General features: G+C 50.6%; 4 protein-coding genes across 4 annotated transcripts; 2 read left to right on the top strand and 2 right to left on the bottom strand.

The window, feature by feature from the left end:
* The first annotated feature begins 659 nt into the window (after nt 1–659).
* pld3 (phospholipase D) lies at nt 660–6,832 on the top strand. Its single transcript, XM_025575972.1, has 4 exons — nt 660–775; nt 845–6,244; nt 6,303–6,371; nt 6,428–6,832. The coding sequence occupies exons 2-4, from the start codon at nt 846–848 to the stop codon at nt 6,432–6,434; spliced, it is 5,475 nt and encodes a 1,824-aa protein (XP_025427110.1). The 5' UTR covers nt 660–775; nt 845; the 3' UTR covers nt 6,435–6,832.
* BP01DRAFT_186163 (uncharacterized protein) lies at nt 6,715–7,731 on the bottom strand. The gene has a single exon (XM_025570905.1). It carries the CDS (start codon nt 7,551–7,553, stop codon nt 7,146–7,148), a length of 408 nt encoding a protein of 135 aa, XP_025427109.1. The 5' UTR covers nt 7,554–7,731; the 3' UTR covers nt 6,715–7,145.
* A 25-nt stretch (nt 7,732–7,756) lies between these two features.
* Nucleotides 7,757–8,788, bottom strand: BP01DRAFT_186141 (uncharacterized protein). The gene has a single exon (XM_025570904.1). It carries the CDS (start codon nt 8,557–8,559, stop codon nt 7,960–7,962), a length of 600 nt encoding a protein of 199 aa, XP_025427108.1. The 5' UTR covers nt 8,560–8,788; the 3' UTR covers nt 7,757–7,959.
* A 1,651-nt stretch (nt 8,789–10,439) lies between these two features.
* Nucleotides 10,440–14,100, top strand: orlA (putative alpha,alpha-trehalose-phosphate synthase subunit Tps2). The gene is made up of 3 exons (XM_025578388.1): nt 10,440–11,147; nt 11,236–13,480; nt 13,582–14,100. Exons 1-3 carry the CDS (start codon nt 10,725–10,727, stop codon nt 13,749–13,751), a joined length of 2,838 nt encoding a protein of 945 aa, XP_025427107.1. The 5' UTR covers nt 10,440–10,724; the 3' UTR covers nt 13,752–14,100.
* The last annotated feature ends 7 nt before the right edge of the window (nt 14,101–14,107 follow it).

Genomic DNA, 14,107 nt, shown 5'->3' with positions numbered 1-14,107 from the left:
ATGTCTTGTACTGAACATACATGATACGCACGACTCCGTACATGTACTTCGTACAAGCTTGGTATCTGCGTGACGAACATCCTACACTTTCTCTTCAGTACTTCAATTATCCGACCCTTGGTCAGGATTAAAACCTTGTCTGTATTCTTGGTATAATTACAAACAGAATCATCTCCCTCTTAACTACTCCGTACATGTTTGTTATACTGGCGGCTCTTAATTTATGCAGAAGTACTCCGCAGTGGTGAGTGGATGGATATATGTATGTATAGATGTATGAGTGACGTCCAATTCTGCTATCACAACACTGACTGAGTACTCCGTACCTTATGAGGCAAAAAGCATGACTTACTATGTAGTCAATATGTATACACAGTAGTTAGTTAGTTAGTTGGTTACTGAGCTCATACTCAGAATAATTAGTTAGTCTACCGTACTCCGTACCCCACAGCGGGCGGCTCAAGGAACCCAGAACCCTCCTTTACTCCATATCCCTTGACTTTCCCAAAATCGAACAATCGTCCATTAGTTACGGAGTACATTTCTCCCCTTTGCGATCCCCCCCTTTCTTCTTTCCATCGTCTCCCCGCCCCCACCTCCCTCTTTCTTTTTCTTCCTCTGTTTTATCATAGGTAGTCCTTCCTCGGACTCTGGCATTGACCACATCACTCCCTCACTCACCACCTTGATTTTGGCTGAGATTGTCAAATTTTAGAATGACCCGCGCATATTGAGCTCCGCGGTCGCCTTCGACGGGACTGTCTTGATCTTGCATGTATGTCTAGCTGACGCCTCTCCTCTACCTCTCATTGCCCACTCACTGACGCTCGAGCTTCAATCCTAGCATGACAGACTCCACAGCTGAGCCCTCCGAGCCGAGGAGCTCGGAGAACACTCAAAGTCGCCATCATTGGAGGAGACCAGAGCCTATGTCGCTGTCAGATGGAATCAAGCTATCCGCGTCAGTCCCTTCGCCCTCGTTTTCGACCGCACAGAGAGATACACAGCACCTAGCAGAGGAACAAGATCAGTTGAACGATCTTCAACCCGTACAAGACTCGGGGGAATCTACACCCAGAAATAGATTCAAAACGCGTACAGGACAGACTGTTGGCTACCTTCAAGAGGGAACGACATTGGGCGACCCTATAATTGCCGATGATCCCGTCTCCCTGGTGCCTCGACGGCTGAATGAGGCGACTGAAGTACCGCAGACTCCCGGGAGTAGGAAGCCGCAGCAGCCACAGTCAGCTGCGAGCCGCCGACCAAGTGTTCAGTTCACTCGAGACCCGCCTGAAGTCGACCCTCTCACCGAGTTGTCCTACTCTAGGCCACCATCCATCAGAGGGGATGATGCGGATTTTGGACTGAAAGGAAAACAGTCTCTACTTACGAAGTTGAAGTCTTTCGCAGCTTCGCCATCTTTCGCATCGCATTCTCGCTCAGCTAGTGGCGCAACTCTGAGTGACTTCAGAACCACTAACAACGACCTGGCAACCCCCGGCTCAGAACGGGGCGAGTTTCGCTTTCCAAACACGTTGGAAGAAGAGGGGAGTGACATCGACGCTGATGCGGAGGAGAGCGCAGGAGAAGGTCGTATCAGCCAGCCGAGAAAGAAGAAGAAACAACGTCGACACCAAATAGACGATTTAGATCCGCAAACGCAGACGAATACACCGAAGACCACTAGTCGCCCGTCGTTTCATCTGTCCAGCTCATTTGCACCTTTTGAGAATTATCGGTCGAATTTCTTCCCACGGCGAGGTAGCACTGGAAATTTTATCCCACAGCAAAGGGAAGGTGTGTCGGAGGATGAGGGTCGCGACCGTCTGAACAGAGATACAGCTTGGAGACGAAGAAGTGTCTGGCTTGCGAATGCGCGGGGACTAACCTATAGCGGACGACAGCCAGATACTACGACGAACCCCGACGAGAGAAGACCGAGCAACCTCAGAAGATTAACCGGTCTGGCTGCGCCATCTGATAATACCGAAGGTACCACGCCACCCTGGCGACGCCATCGGGCCGACCGTGGTTCTAGCTTGAGCGCTCAGAAATGGCGCCAGATCAAAGCTGGACTCAAGTTGATCGGGCAGAGACGCAAGGTTGATAACACGGTCGATCATGCGAAATCAGCAGAACTTTTGGCAGAACTTACCTCTGGGGTACCGGCCGCCCTCATTCTAGCCAGTATGTTCCAAAGGGACGAGCACGGCAGCAAACGCATTCCAATTTTACTTGAACAGCTCAAGGTGCGAGTCACTGATAGCAAGATCGACTCACACTCGGGTGATCGTCACTTGGTCTTTCGTATCGAACTCGAGTACGGAAGCGGGATGACACGAATGAAATGGATTATCCATCGAACCTTGAGGGACTTTGCAAATCTCCATTTGAAGTATAAGCTGCATTTCGGAACGCAGAAGTACATCCAGTTGCGGAACACCGAGAGTGGACAGAATCTACCGCGCTTCCCTCGCAGTGCGTTTCCCTACCTTCGAGGTGTTCGTGGCTTAGAGAGTGACATGGAAGATGACGAGGACGAAGGTGGGTATGAGACCGCTGCAGAGGCAACAAGCGGCAACGAAAGGGGCGGCAAGAAGCAAGCACAGCGGCGCCCGTCTGGTGGGCTGTCTCGCAGACAGTCGAGTGCCACAATACCAGATGGAGAGAATGAAGCAGGTGTCTCCGGACCAGTGGAAGCTGGGTTGGCTATCAAGAAAGAGAGCTACCCAGAGAGGCAACGAAAGAAGCTGGAATCATATCTACAGAAACTTATTCGGTTCCTCATCTTCAAGCCAGATAGCAACCGTCTGTGCAAATTTCTCGAGTTGTCGGCACTGGGAGTCCGTCTTGCGGCCGAAGGGAGTTACCATGGCAAAGAAGGATACCTTGTCATCCAGTCGTCTAAGGGTCTCGATTTTCGGAGAGCTCTGACTCCAGGTATGGTGAAAAAGCGTCACTCACCCAAGTGGTTCCTTGTAAGGCACAGCTATGTTGTATGCGTCGATTCGCCCGAGGAGATGAACATATACGATGTTTTCCTGGTCGACCCGTTCTTCAAACTCCAAACACAGAAGGTTAGCTTGCGCAATCAGAAAGCGAAGGAGTTTGCCAAGTCTGCAACAGAGTCAGCTCGACACCCGCAACACCATACTTTGAGACTCGAGAACTCAGAGCGAAAGCTTAGATTGCTGGCCAGGAATGAGCGGCAACTCCACCAGTTTGAGGATTCAATACGGTTCATGGTCAATACCACCCCATGGGCGAGGCCAAATCGATTCGAAAGTTTCGCCCCCGTACGGCAGAAGTGCTTCGCGCAATGGCTAGTAGACGCTCGTGATCACATGTGGGTTGTGTCCCGCGCAATCAATCAGGCCAAAGATGTCATCTACATCCATGACTGGTGGCTCAGTCCTGAGCTCTACATGCGTCGACCCGCCGCTATCAGTCAAAAATGGCGCCTAGATCGTTTATTACAACGCAAGGCGCGTGAAGGCGTGAAAATTTTCGTCATCATGTATCGGAACATCAACTCCGCCATCCCCATCGATTCGGAGTATTCCAAGTTCTCTCTTCTCGATCTTCATCCGAATGTCTTCGTTCAACGATCACCCAACCAATTTCGGCAGAATACCTTTTTCTGGGCGCACCATGAAAAGCTATGCATCATCGACCATACTTTGGCCTTCGTTGGGGGCATTGATTTGTGTTTTGGCAGGTGGGACACTCCCCAACACCTCTTGACAGATGATAAGCCTACCGGCTTCGAAACACGAGATGGACCGAAGGACGCAGACCATTGTCAGCTTTGGCCCGGCAAGGACTATTCAAACCCTCGGATCCAAGACTTCTACGATCTAGATAAACCCTACGAAGAAATGTACGATCGGAATGTCATTCCCAGAATGCCGTGGCATGATATCTCCATGCATGTAGTAGGTCAGCCGGCGCGCGATCTTACGCGCCACTTTGTCCAAAGGTGGAATTACATCTTGCGCCAAAGAAAGCCAACCCGCCCGACACCTTTCTTGCTTCCACCCCCTGATTTTGATGCGGCAGATCTGGAAGCTCTAGGTCTGGATGGAACTTGCGAGGTCCAGATTTTGCGCTCCAGTAGCATGTGGTCAACTGGCACACCGGACGTAACCGAGCACAGCATCATGAATGCTTATGTGAAACTGATCGAAGAATCCGATCATTTTGTTTATATCGAGAATCAGTTTTTCATCAGCACCTGCGAGATTGACGGCAGGAAAATTGAGAATCTGATCGGTGATGCACTAGTAGAGCGCATCACCCGGGCTGCAAAAAACAAAGAAGCCTGGCGTGCGGTGATTGTCATTCCCTTGATGCCTGGGTTTCAGAACACGGTAGACAGCGAGGGTGGAACTAGCGTCCGTTTGATCATGATGTGCCAGTATCGCAGCATCTGCCGTGGGGAGACGTCAATCTTTGGACGACTACGTGCCTTGGGGATTGAGCCTGAGGACTACATTCAGTTCTTCAGCCTCCGATCATGGGGTAAAATCGGTCCGCAAAAGCAGCTCGTAACCGAGCAGCTGTACATTCATGCCAAATGCATGGTTGTTGATGACCGTGCGGCTATCATCGGGTCAGCAAATATTAACGAGCGGTCGATGCTTGGATCCCGCGACTCGGAAGTTGCGGCGGTCGTCCGTGATACAGACATGATATGGTCTAGTATGAATGGCCGTCCCTACCTCGTGGGGCGCTTTCCGCATACGCTTCGCATGAGACTCATGAGAGAGCATCTTGGCGTCGATGTTGACGAATTAATGGAGCATTCTATGGCAACTGAGGAAGAGTTGCTAAGAATTCAGATTGCCGAAGAGGGGTCCAAGCCACCCGAATCTCGCGAGGTACCTGACTCCGAGTCTCTGATGATGGAGAAGAGGGACGAGAGAGACATGATAGAGCGCCGTCATCGGATTCAGGACGAGTTCTTATCTCGATCAGAAGACATGCACAGTTTCAACCATGACGTAGATTGGGAGCAGGGTAATAATCCCAATCTCAAGTCGAATAGGAAACTCACAACAGACCCGCGAGTAACCTCTAACCCAGAGCACAAGAAAGATGTGGACGGGCTTGGGCCGGATCACCACAAAGTGGCCCAAGAGGTCGGCCTCGAGAATGGTCGCGATTCTGAGATATTGGAAGACAAGACGGAGGTTCTGGTCTCAGCCATTGCACCGGAGGGTAAGGGCACGCTGCAAAGCCCCAAGCGTCCTTCGGAACGCACCGTGGGGCATAAAACTCCTCATAACACCGATGGTATCAGCCAGCCGGGTTCTAGTCTAGCTGTGCAGTCGCATGATTGTGCACAGCTCGTCGAAGGAGTGCCAACTATCAGACACCCAGCACTAGTCCCGGAACATGAGACAGAAAATAGTAACAGCGGCGGCCTTGCAGCTATACGGGACATTGGTGATAACGCTAAGTCTTACCTGTCCGCTGCGGAAGTGAAGCATGTCTTCATCGACAAAGATTGCATGAGGGACCCTATACTTGACCTTTTTTACCTGGACACCTGGTCTGCCGTTGCTGAAAAGAACACAAAGGTCTTCCGTAGTGTTTTCCGCTGCATGCCTGATAGCGAGGTGAAATCCTGGAAGGAGTACAAAGAGTACGCTGCATACGGGGATCGTTTTGCTGAAATGCAGAGCCAGCCAGGAGTCAAGGTTCCTCAGCCCTCAAGTCAGCGACAAACCGGGCCCCCAGGCACAGCTGCCGGCTTCGCTGGAGCAGCTGCCCAGATCAAGCATAGTCTGACATCACACGGCCAGGCTAATGAGGCACACAAGGTGGACCAGAAAGAGCAAGCCAACGTTGGAACGCTTGGCAATCGTGAGAGCGACTCGGTACCAGGTCCGAATGAGCAACAAGCTGATGTGACTATCCACGAAGGGCTGTCCCCTATTGATGAGAAGTCTACTCTGAGAGCAACAGCTGGCCCAACATCAGGGCAGATACAGACCGGACGGATCGAGGATAGCGGCTCGTCTGGGGAGGACGTCGAGAAACAGCGATCAGATCCCCCAGTCATAGATTATTCCGAGGCTTTAAATAAAAATGCTACCGGTCAGTCCCAACGGCGGAGACGACGAGCAACAACACTCTCAAAGCGTGAATTCCATGCGGATGAAGTGATGGACAAACAACGAGCGGAAGATCTGTTGAATCGGGTCCAAGGTCATCTTATTCTATGGCCTTATGACTGGTCGGTGACTCCCAAACGCAATCGTATTCAATCTTGCTGACCTTTCAACTCAACGCAGGCTTGAGAAGGAAGAACAAGGCGGTAACTGGCTCTACACATTGGATCAAATTTCCCCATTGGAGATCTAGTAAGTGCCCAGTGCTCAGCTCTCCAATTATTGGTTAATCTCTGACTTCTGAGTAGCAACTAGCATGATCATTGAGCGCCTGGCTTCTCGCCTGTGTATTCAAGGGGCTTTCTTTGGCACGCAGGGCATTACGGATCCTGCCACCATGAGGTCACAACACGTTTTTGCATTTCCTCTTTTGTCGAATATTACACGCCCCTCTGACTCAGTGCCTTGGGAGGTATACTTGTCCTCAAGCATAGCAAGCGGGCCTTCTTTCATGACACTATCCTCTCCATGATACATTTGTATTATGTTATTCCGTAGTAGTTGGTGAGGTGGATGTATCGAGAGCCGGCGGGATTTAACTACACACAAGCAACGAAGGTGACTAAGAGCTCTAACATGTCGTATGAGGTAGTCAGGTGACACTCTGGTTGCTGCAGAGCGAAGATGCTTCGGGCCTGGTTGTGATCGAATGGCGTGCCCGTTCAGACTCCCGAAAATTGAACTGGAGGATCTCTCCCAATATACTCGTGGCCGGGGTGACACGTCCTGGCCCCGGAGGTCGAACGCGCGAGGCCGGCGTAGAGCCTCTCAACTGCTTCCCTGAAGTTTGATTGCACGTACTTCGTATGCAAGCACGTATGGCCCAGATCGTGGCGAAGCTCTGCAGGGTTTTGGGCACATAGTCGTTGTGCCAAAGCATATTTGCCGGTTTCAAGGCAACGTCGCTTCAGGTCCATGAAGTACAGTTGGCCACGAAGACCTGGGGGACTCGGTTTTCTATACCTTTTAAAATGTTTGCGGCACTTCATCGCCGAGTGCCAGTCGAAAGACGATCGATGGCGACTCCAGTCGTTTGAAGATTGACCCCCACTCCAAAAAAAAAAGTGCAAAAACGCAAGAAGTTGCTGCCCTAGTCGTCGTTCCCGGGAAGCGGTCACGGTTCCTCCTTAGAAAATGCCCAATGAGGGCGGCGAGCGCCTCACGTCTCACACCCGCACCAGTGCTCCCGTACAGAAAGTTTGTTTGCAGGATAGCGCGGATTGCTATGAATAGATATTCAAGCGACGAATACAGCTTCACCCAGCGCTGAATCCAGAGGTCCAGAGAGCGTGCAATCATCGGGCCATACGAAATAGAGCCAGACACGTGTTTTCCAGTCGTGTACCATGAGGCGCGGTCCATACCTGTATTCATCTTTTTGAGAAAGGTTCTTTATTTCATGATCCGGGAAACGGTGAAGTACCTCCTGCATCTTGAGGGAGAGCCTTAAGTAATCTTTGTAGCTTTTCCATTGTTTCGTCCTCTTGATATTTGGTAAACTTTGTTTTGGGCCTTTTTTTTTTGAGAAGGGAGATATGCACGCCATATATATAGCGGAGAGAATCGACCCAAGTCCAGTATCGTGACAGTCTGAGACTTTTAGCGAAGCATTGCGCCGACCAGGTATAATTTCTTTGTGCGTGCGGCAGATATCGTCGACGATTCGAATTTTCTCGGTGTGCTCGGCGGGAGTGACCTGTAGGTTAATTCGTAAAGCCTGAATCTCCGCACTTAATTGCGAACCCCCATCGACGAAGGTCTGCTCTGAAGGCACCCGCGTTCACCATAAACAACGGCCTGATGCGTCTTTGGCGGCATCTTCAGGAAAGTTTGAAGTGGAGGAGGCCACGGGAGCTCGAGGGGGGGATGATGTCTGCTTGTTAGTGTGACCGGGTTCACCACCGAGCCGAGAGCCTTGTGAGTTGAATGGTATCTTGTGGAATCGACTTTCATCACGGACGGGGACTTTGGCGACATCTTCAGGACACTTTGAAGATGAGGAGGCCGCGGGAGCTTCCAGGGAGGATGATGCCTGATTGACAGTGGGACTGAGTTTACCACCGAGCTGATATTCTCGTGACTTGGATGGTATCTTGAGCAATCGACTTCGGACGGGGACTTTGCGAACAAGGCTTGCGCGATTGGCGTTGCGGTGCGCATTCAGGGTTTTTTCCAGGCTGTCCGGAATAATGACATCGTTTTTGCAGCTCGCTGGTGTGATGCCGGTATTCTGCTTACTTGCACGTTTGCTACTGCAGCCGTCGGTCTGATGCAAGTGTCGACCAGACACTGTCAGGCGAGGGGTGCTCCAAGACACATTTCTGTGCGTAAGATGTGTAAGACGTGTAAAAGGGCTGTTTCGATATGGGAGGGTTGCCATGGTAGCGCAACAGAAATGACAGAAGAACTCATAACGCTATTGTGTAAAACAAACATGAATGGGAAGGAAATCGCACTCTCTACAGAGTATGTAGTACAGAGGTACGAAGTACTGAGTTACTGCAAACTTGCTCCATGGTCACGGAGTAATCACGTGATTGTATGAGCACATGATTCGATCGTGTAAAATGTGCCGAGTATAGATGAGTAAGCTCTGTGTAGATAATGACTTAGCTTAGTTAGTTATGCAAGTACGTTATCCATCACTTGAGTCAACTAAACTTATAACCGATTCTCACCCGCGCTGAATCGGGTAAGGGCCATTTATTTGTCCGTCACCCAACTCTCCCTGGAGGCTGGAATAACAATGATGTTCATTCATCATCATCAGACTATTATTGACGAGACCCTCTCTCCCAGTGGGGAACTTTCCGGTCATTCCTCGCCCGGTCCACCCAGGCAAGCCAGGGAAAATGCAGCCAAATCCATGGAAGACAATTATCTCGTAGGATCGATCGTCGGGTTTCTACGCGGGACATGAGACCCTGCACTCCATGCCCGACCATTTTCGATGCACGTCCGGAGACTTCGACAATCGAACTCGTTCAGGGACAAGGAACACTCTCCCCACGGAGGGGCCTGTTGTTGGGTGTCACAATCGACCATTATTAGGTCTACCTGCAGCTTCGGATCATGACGTAGGGATGGAGGCTGGTCTTTCGTGGGTAATTCTTCTCTTCGGTGCGTCGGGCCAAATCCCCGCCCACTATGATGGATGGATGTATTTCCAGTGGGCTTGAAAGCCTGAACCGGTTTCTCTTCTTCTGTGCATCAGGCTCTCTCCCTCTTGCGCTCTCTCTCTTTGTTTAAGTTTCTCCGTATCTCTCCAGCCTACACACTACTAACTACACAGGACGTACTTCATATTGTATTTCTCCACTCGTCGGGCTATATGATTTCTTCCCCTTTCGAGCCATCCGCCCCGCGGAGCCTGGAACCTTTTCGGCCCATCCCATGCCTCATAGTCTTCTTCCCTCCGTCTCTTTCCCCTTCTTCGTCTTTCTACCTCACTCGTGCAGGAAGGATTGGAAATTAGAAGCCGATGGCAGCAAACCCCTTTCCAATAATAATACATGTAGTCACCGGGGCCAGCTTGATTGTCCGCTGGCTTTTTTGCTTGCCAAACCGACCTATTTGTAAATATTTTCTTTCTTTTTCGGTATATTTACGATATGCCTCATAGGTATATAACTTTTTGGATTGTAGTCAACATGCTTATAACGGGAAGACTATCTCCAACGGTGCTCGCTATAATTATTGATTCTGCTGCTTTATCTGCTGCTTGATGAGTTGGCCTGGACTAGCTAGGCGGTCAAGGTCAGTCAGTCAGTCAATCATCATCATCATTATCATCATCATCATCATGGTCGTCGTCGTCGTCTGGATTCAGTGAGTGGGCAGTGGGGTAGAGGTTAAAAAAAATCCCGATACGTAACTCCTCACCCCCTCACCCCTCCCCGTGCGCTTCACCGCCTCAGGCTCCGACACATCTTCCTCTTCAAAGTGAACTCTCTGCTTTTCTCCTTCCAATTCATAACTTCCCCGACTTCCTTGGATCTGATTGTTTTATTTTCTCCTATTCTCCTGTTGTTTCTTCTTCTTCTTCTTCTTCTTCTTCCTTTTCCTTCTCATCCCCCTCCTCCTACTCCTGCCTTTTCCCTTGCTTTCATGGCTTGATGCACAAAGTTATCATCGAGCTTTCTTCTCCCCCTCCCTCCCCTCCCCACACCCTACAACACCTATAATCCACCATTACTACTACTTTTTAGCTTATCTCTCCCTCAATCGCCAGCCCCCTCTCTCTCTCCCCTCTCCCTCCCAGGTAACTCAACCCCCTCTTCCTTCTAGCATTTAATGAATTATATCCTCCCCCGCCACTCCCCTTGAACCTTTTCTATGTCTATCCGCCGCATTTGGTGAAATTCAAGGTCCATTCCTTTTGGTCCCAACTCCAAAGAAAAAGAAACAGAAGAAGAACAAGCAGAAGAAGAAGAAAGAACAACGAGAAGAAGGAGAAGGAAAAGTAAAAACCCGCATTGAGCCAGCACTAATCCGGGATACTCATTTCCAGTATCTGGTCTCCCGTCCTTGTCCGCTTTCGTCATCATGGCCTCCGAACAACGCGTTTCTACCAATGTGCCCGATGACCAGCCCAATCCGAGTCCGATCGGGTCTGGTTTGAGTGTTCTGGGCGAAGACGCTTTTCTACAAGCATCTAATGCCACACCAGACTTGGCTAATGAACCGAAACAACCTGTTCTCTCCGATACTCAATCTTACTTCACCGATGGTGCGGTCCATGCAACAGCTGCCACTTCATCTGTTGCCTCCCCTTCCACCCCTGCCCAGGCGGCTGGAGACGTGAAATCAGGACGTGAACTGCTCCGTCGGTTGAGCCTCGTAGGCACGCCCACCTTGTCAGATATGGATCCACGTGAGCAATATCCAGGTCTGCGCCTTACCGGTCGAATTATCAGCGCTGCCTTCTGTGTCCCGTATAAACTCTTCATGCGATCTGGTTCGGACTGGGTATGTTGTCTCTTGATCATCAGCTCGCGTACCTCCTCTGGCTGAAAGATGTCGGTCTCGTTCAGAAATCAAACTGACTTGGCTTCAGGAATTAAAACCACGCCCGGGAACATCTGCGTTGTTCGACTCTCTGGCCTATCTCGGCTCCCAGGACTCGAAATGGTCTCACACCCTCGTTGGCTGGACTGGTGAGGTAGAATCAGTCCAAGAGACGGCGGTGCCGTTGCAGCAGATTCCCCTCAACACCAGCGCCAAGATTCCCACCGCTGTGAACGGAACCGCCGTTCCCCTCAATAAAGCAGCAGCTCCAGTCCCCGTTGATGCTAATCAGCGGCCCCCGAGCCACCTCCTCATGGAAGGACTCCGGGTTGGCCAAGCCGACCGGGATCGACTCGATAGGCAAATGAGCTCTACTCGCTACGGTAAAATCGCCCCTGTCTGGCTATCAGCTGAGTCGGATGTCGCTGAGGAGACCATCCACTTGGAAGACCAAGGACGGTGGAGACGATATGCCGAAAGGGAGCTATACCCTCTGCTTCATTATAAGCAACATGGTCCTACCGATGGGAGATCAGAGCGCACGTGGTGGACCGACTATGTTCGAATGAACCGTCTATTCGCGGATCGTATCGTGGAAGAATACAAGGAGGGTGACATTATCTGGATTCACGACTATCATCTTTTTCTCTTGCCGAGCATGTTACGACAACGCATACCAAATGTTTACATCGGCTTCTTCTTGCACGCACCATTTCCCAGCAGCGAATTTATGCGTTGTCTCGCTAAGCGAAAGGAGGTACTCACCGGGGTCCTCGGTGCGAACATGATCGGATTCCAAACCTTCTCCTACTCTCGTCATTTCTCCTCGTGCTGCACCCGTGTCCTAGGTTTCGACTCCAATTCAGCTGGAGTGGACGCATACGGTGCCCATGTGGCCGTCGATGTGTTCCCTATTGGTATTGATACCAGTGCTATCCAACAAGCAGCCTTTGGTTCTACCGAGATTGAACAAGCGGTTTCCGGAATCCGCAAGCTGTACGCCGGCAAGAAGATTATTGTTGGCCGCGATCGTTTAGACAGTGTCCGAGGTGTTGCACAGAAGCTGCAATCTTTTGAAGTATTCCTCGAGAAGTACCCGGAATGGCGTGATAAGGTGGTTCTGATCCAGGTGACTAGTCCTACCAGTGTCGACGAGCAGAAGGAAGAAAACAAGATTGCCAGCCAAATTTCCAATCTTGTCTCCACCATCAATGGACGATTTGGATCCCTGAGCTTCTCACCCGTCAAATATTATCCCCAGTATCTCTCTCCACACGAGTACTTTGCGCTGTTGCGGGTGGCTGACGTGGGCCTTATCACGACTGTTCGTGATGGAATGAACACGACGAGTTTGGAATATATCATCTGTCAGCAGAACAACAATGGTCCTTTGATTCTTTCCGAATTCTCGGGTACTGCGGGAACCCTCTCCAATGCGATTCATATTAACCCATGGGACACGGTGGGTGTGGCTGCCGCGATCAATAAAGCTCTCTGCATGTCTCCCGATGAAAAAACGGCACAGCAGCAAAAGCTCTACAAGCATGTTACGGCCAACACCGTTTCAGCCTGGTCTAAACAGTTTATCACCCGCTTGCTCACAAATCTCTCTTCGTTTGATCAGTCGGTGGCCACGCCAGCTCTCGATAGAATCAAACTATTGAAGCAGTACCGCAGAGCTCGTAAGAGGCTGTTTATGTTCGATTATGATGGAACCCTTACTCCGATTGTGAAGGACCCCCAAGCAGCTATTCCATCGGATCGCGTTCTGCGCACTCTAAAGACTCTTGCTGCCGACCCACGGAATGCAGTATGGATCATCAGCGGTCGCGATCAGGCTTTCTTAGATGAGTGGATGGGTCATATTCCTGAATTGGGACTGAGCGCCGAGCATGGATGTTTTATTAGAAAGCCCCACTCTGACGATTGGGAAAATTTGGCCGAGCGAAGCAATATGGGCTGGCAGAAGGAGGTTATGGAAACATTCCAGCACTTTACTGAACGAACACAGGGCTCTTTCATAGAAAGAAAGCGGGTCGCTCTTACATGGCATTACCGGCGTGCCGATCCTGAATATGGTGCATTTCAAGCCCGCGAGTGCCGAAAGGCGCTCGAAGATACTGTGGCCAAGCGGTGGGAGGTTGAGGTCATGTCAGGCAAAGCCAACTTGGAGGTGCGCCCGACTTTTGTGAACAAGGGTTTCATCGCCGCTCGCCTAGTCAATGAGTACGGTCCCGAGCCAGGAGATGCACCCGAGTTCATCTTCTGCTCGGGGGACGATTTTACAGACGAAGGTACGCCCGCTTTTATCCCCCTGTCCTGTAACACGAATCTGGCCCTCAGTGCCACTTCCTCCAGCAAATGCTCGATTGCTGACTACGTTTGTTGTTCCCAGACATGTTCCGTGCTTTGCAAGAATTCGACTTGCCACAAGACCATGTTTACTCGGTCACTGTCGGGGCAAGTTCAAAGCAAACATCCGCCAGTTGGCATCTGCTCGAGCCTGCGGATGTGATTGAAACGATCTCGATGTTGAATAACAGCTGTTCCACCCAGGAGTACTAAGTCGCTCGAGGCTCCTCTCATGACCCGGGATGTCTTTATTCTCTGTTTGTTTCGTTTAGACTTTAGCTTCGCGTTCATGCTTATATATCTTCGTGTTCCGCGCCGGGCGTTGAGGGCGGAGCAGCGACATTGAGTGACCTGTTAGAGCTCCAAGCGACTTGGGGAAAGGACTTTCGCCGGGGCATTGGAGAGAAAAGGCTCTACTTCTGTCGCTTCTGAATCCGATAGCCTTTGATACGACTTCCTTTGTGAATTCCTTCATAGATGGTCAAAGTGAAGATGATGTGCTTCCTTTCTTCTTCTTTATTGTTGTTTAGAAGTATTACGCACTCAGCAAATATATATACACACACACA

The sequence above is a fragment of the Aspergillus saccharolyticus genome (genome assembly GCF_003184585.1).
Source record: "Aspergillus saccharolyticus JOP 1030-1 unplaced genomic scaffold BP01scaffold_52, whole genome shotgun sequence".
Lineage (NCBI taxonomy): Eukaryota > Fungi > Ascomycota > Eurotiomycetes > Eurotiales > Aspergillaceae > Aspergillus > Aspergillus saccharolyticus.
Note: the sequence above shows the minus strand (reverse complement) of the source record. Positions and strands in the feature narration are given on the sequence as shown.

Excerpts from the sequence above, each read along its gene's own strand:
- pld3 (XM_025575972.1), top strand. The coding sequence starts at position 846 with ATGACAGACTCCACAGCTGAGCCCTCCGAGCCGAGGAGCTCGGAGAAC. Across the intron at positions 6,245-6,302 it reads ATTCTATGGCCTTATGACTG|GCTTGAGAAGGAAGAACAAG; the intron begins GTCGGTGACTCC and ends AACTCAACGCAG.
- BP01DRAFT_186163 (XM_025570905.1), bottom strand. The coding sequence starts at position 7,553 with ATGAATACAGGTATGGACCGCGCCTCATGGTACACGACTGGAAAACAC.
- BP01DRAFT_186141 (XM_025570904.1), bottom strand. The coding sequence starts at position 8,559 with ATGGCAACCCTCCCATATCGAAACAGCCCTTTTACACGTCTTACACAT.
- orlA (XM_025578388.1), top strand. The coding sequence starts at position 10,725 with ATGGCCTCCGAACAACGCGTTTCTACCAATGTGCCCGATGACCAGCCC. Across the intron at positions 11,148-11,235 it reads TGCGATCTGGTTCGGACTGG|GAATTAAAACCACGCCCGGG; the intron begins GTATGTTGTCTC and ends ACTTGGCTTCAG. Across the intron at positions 13,481-13,581 it reads GGACGATTTTACAGACGAAG|ACATGTTCCGTGCTTTGCAA; the intron begins GTACGCCCGCTT and ends TGTTGTTCCCAG.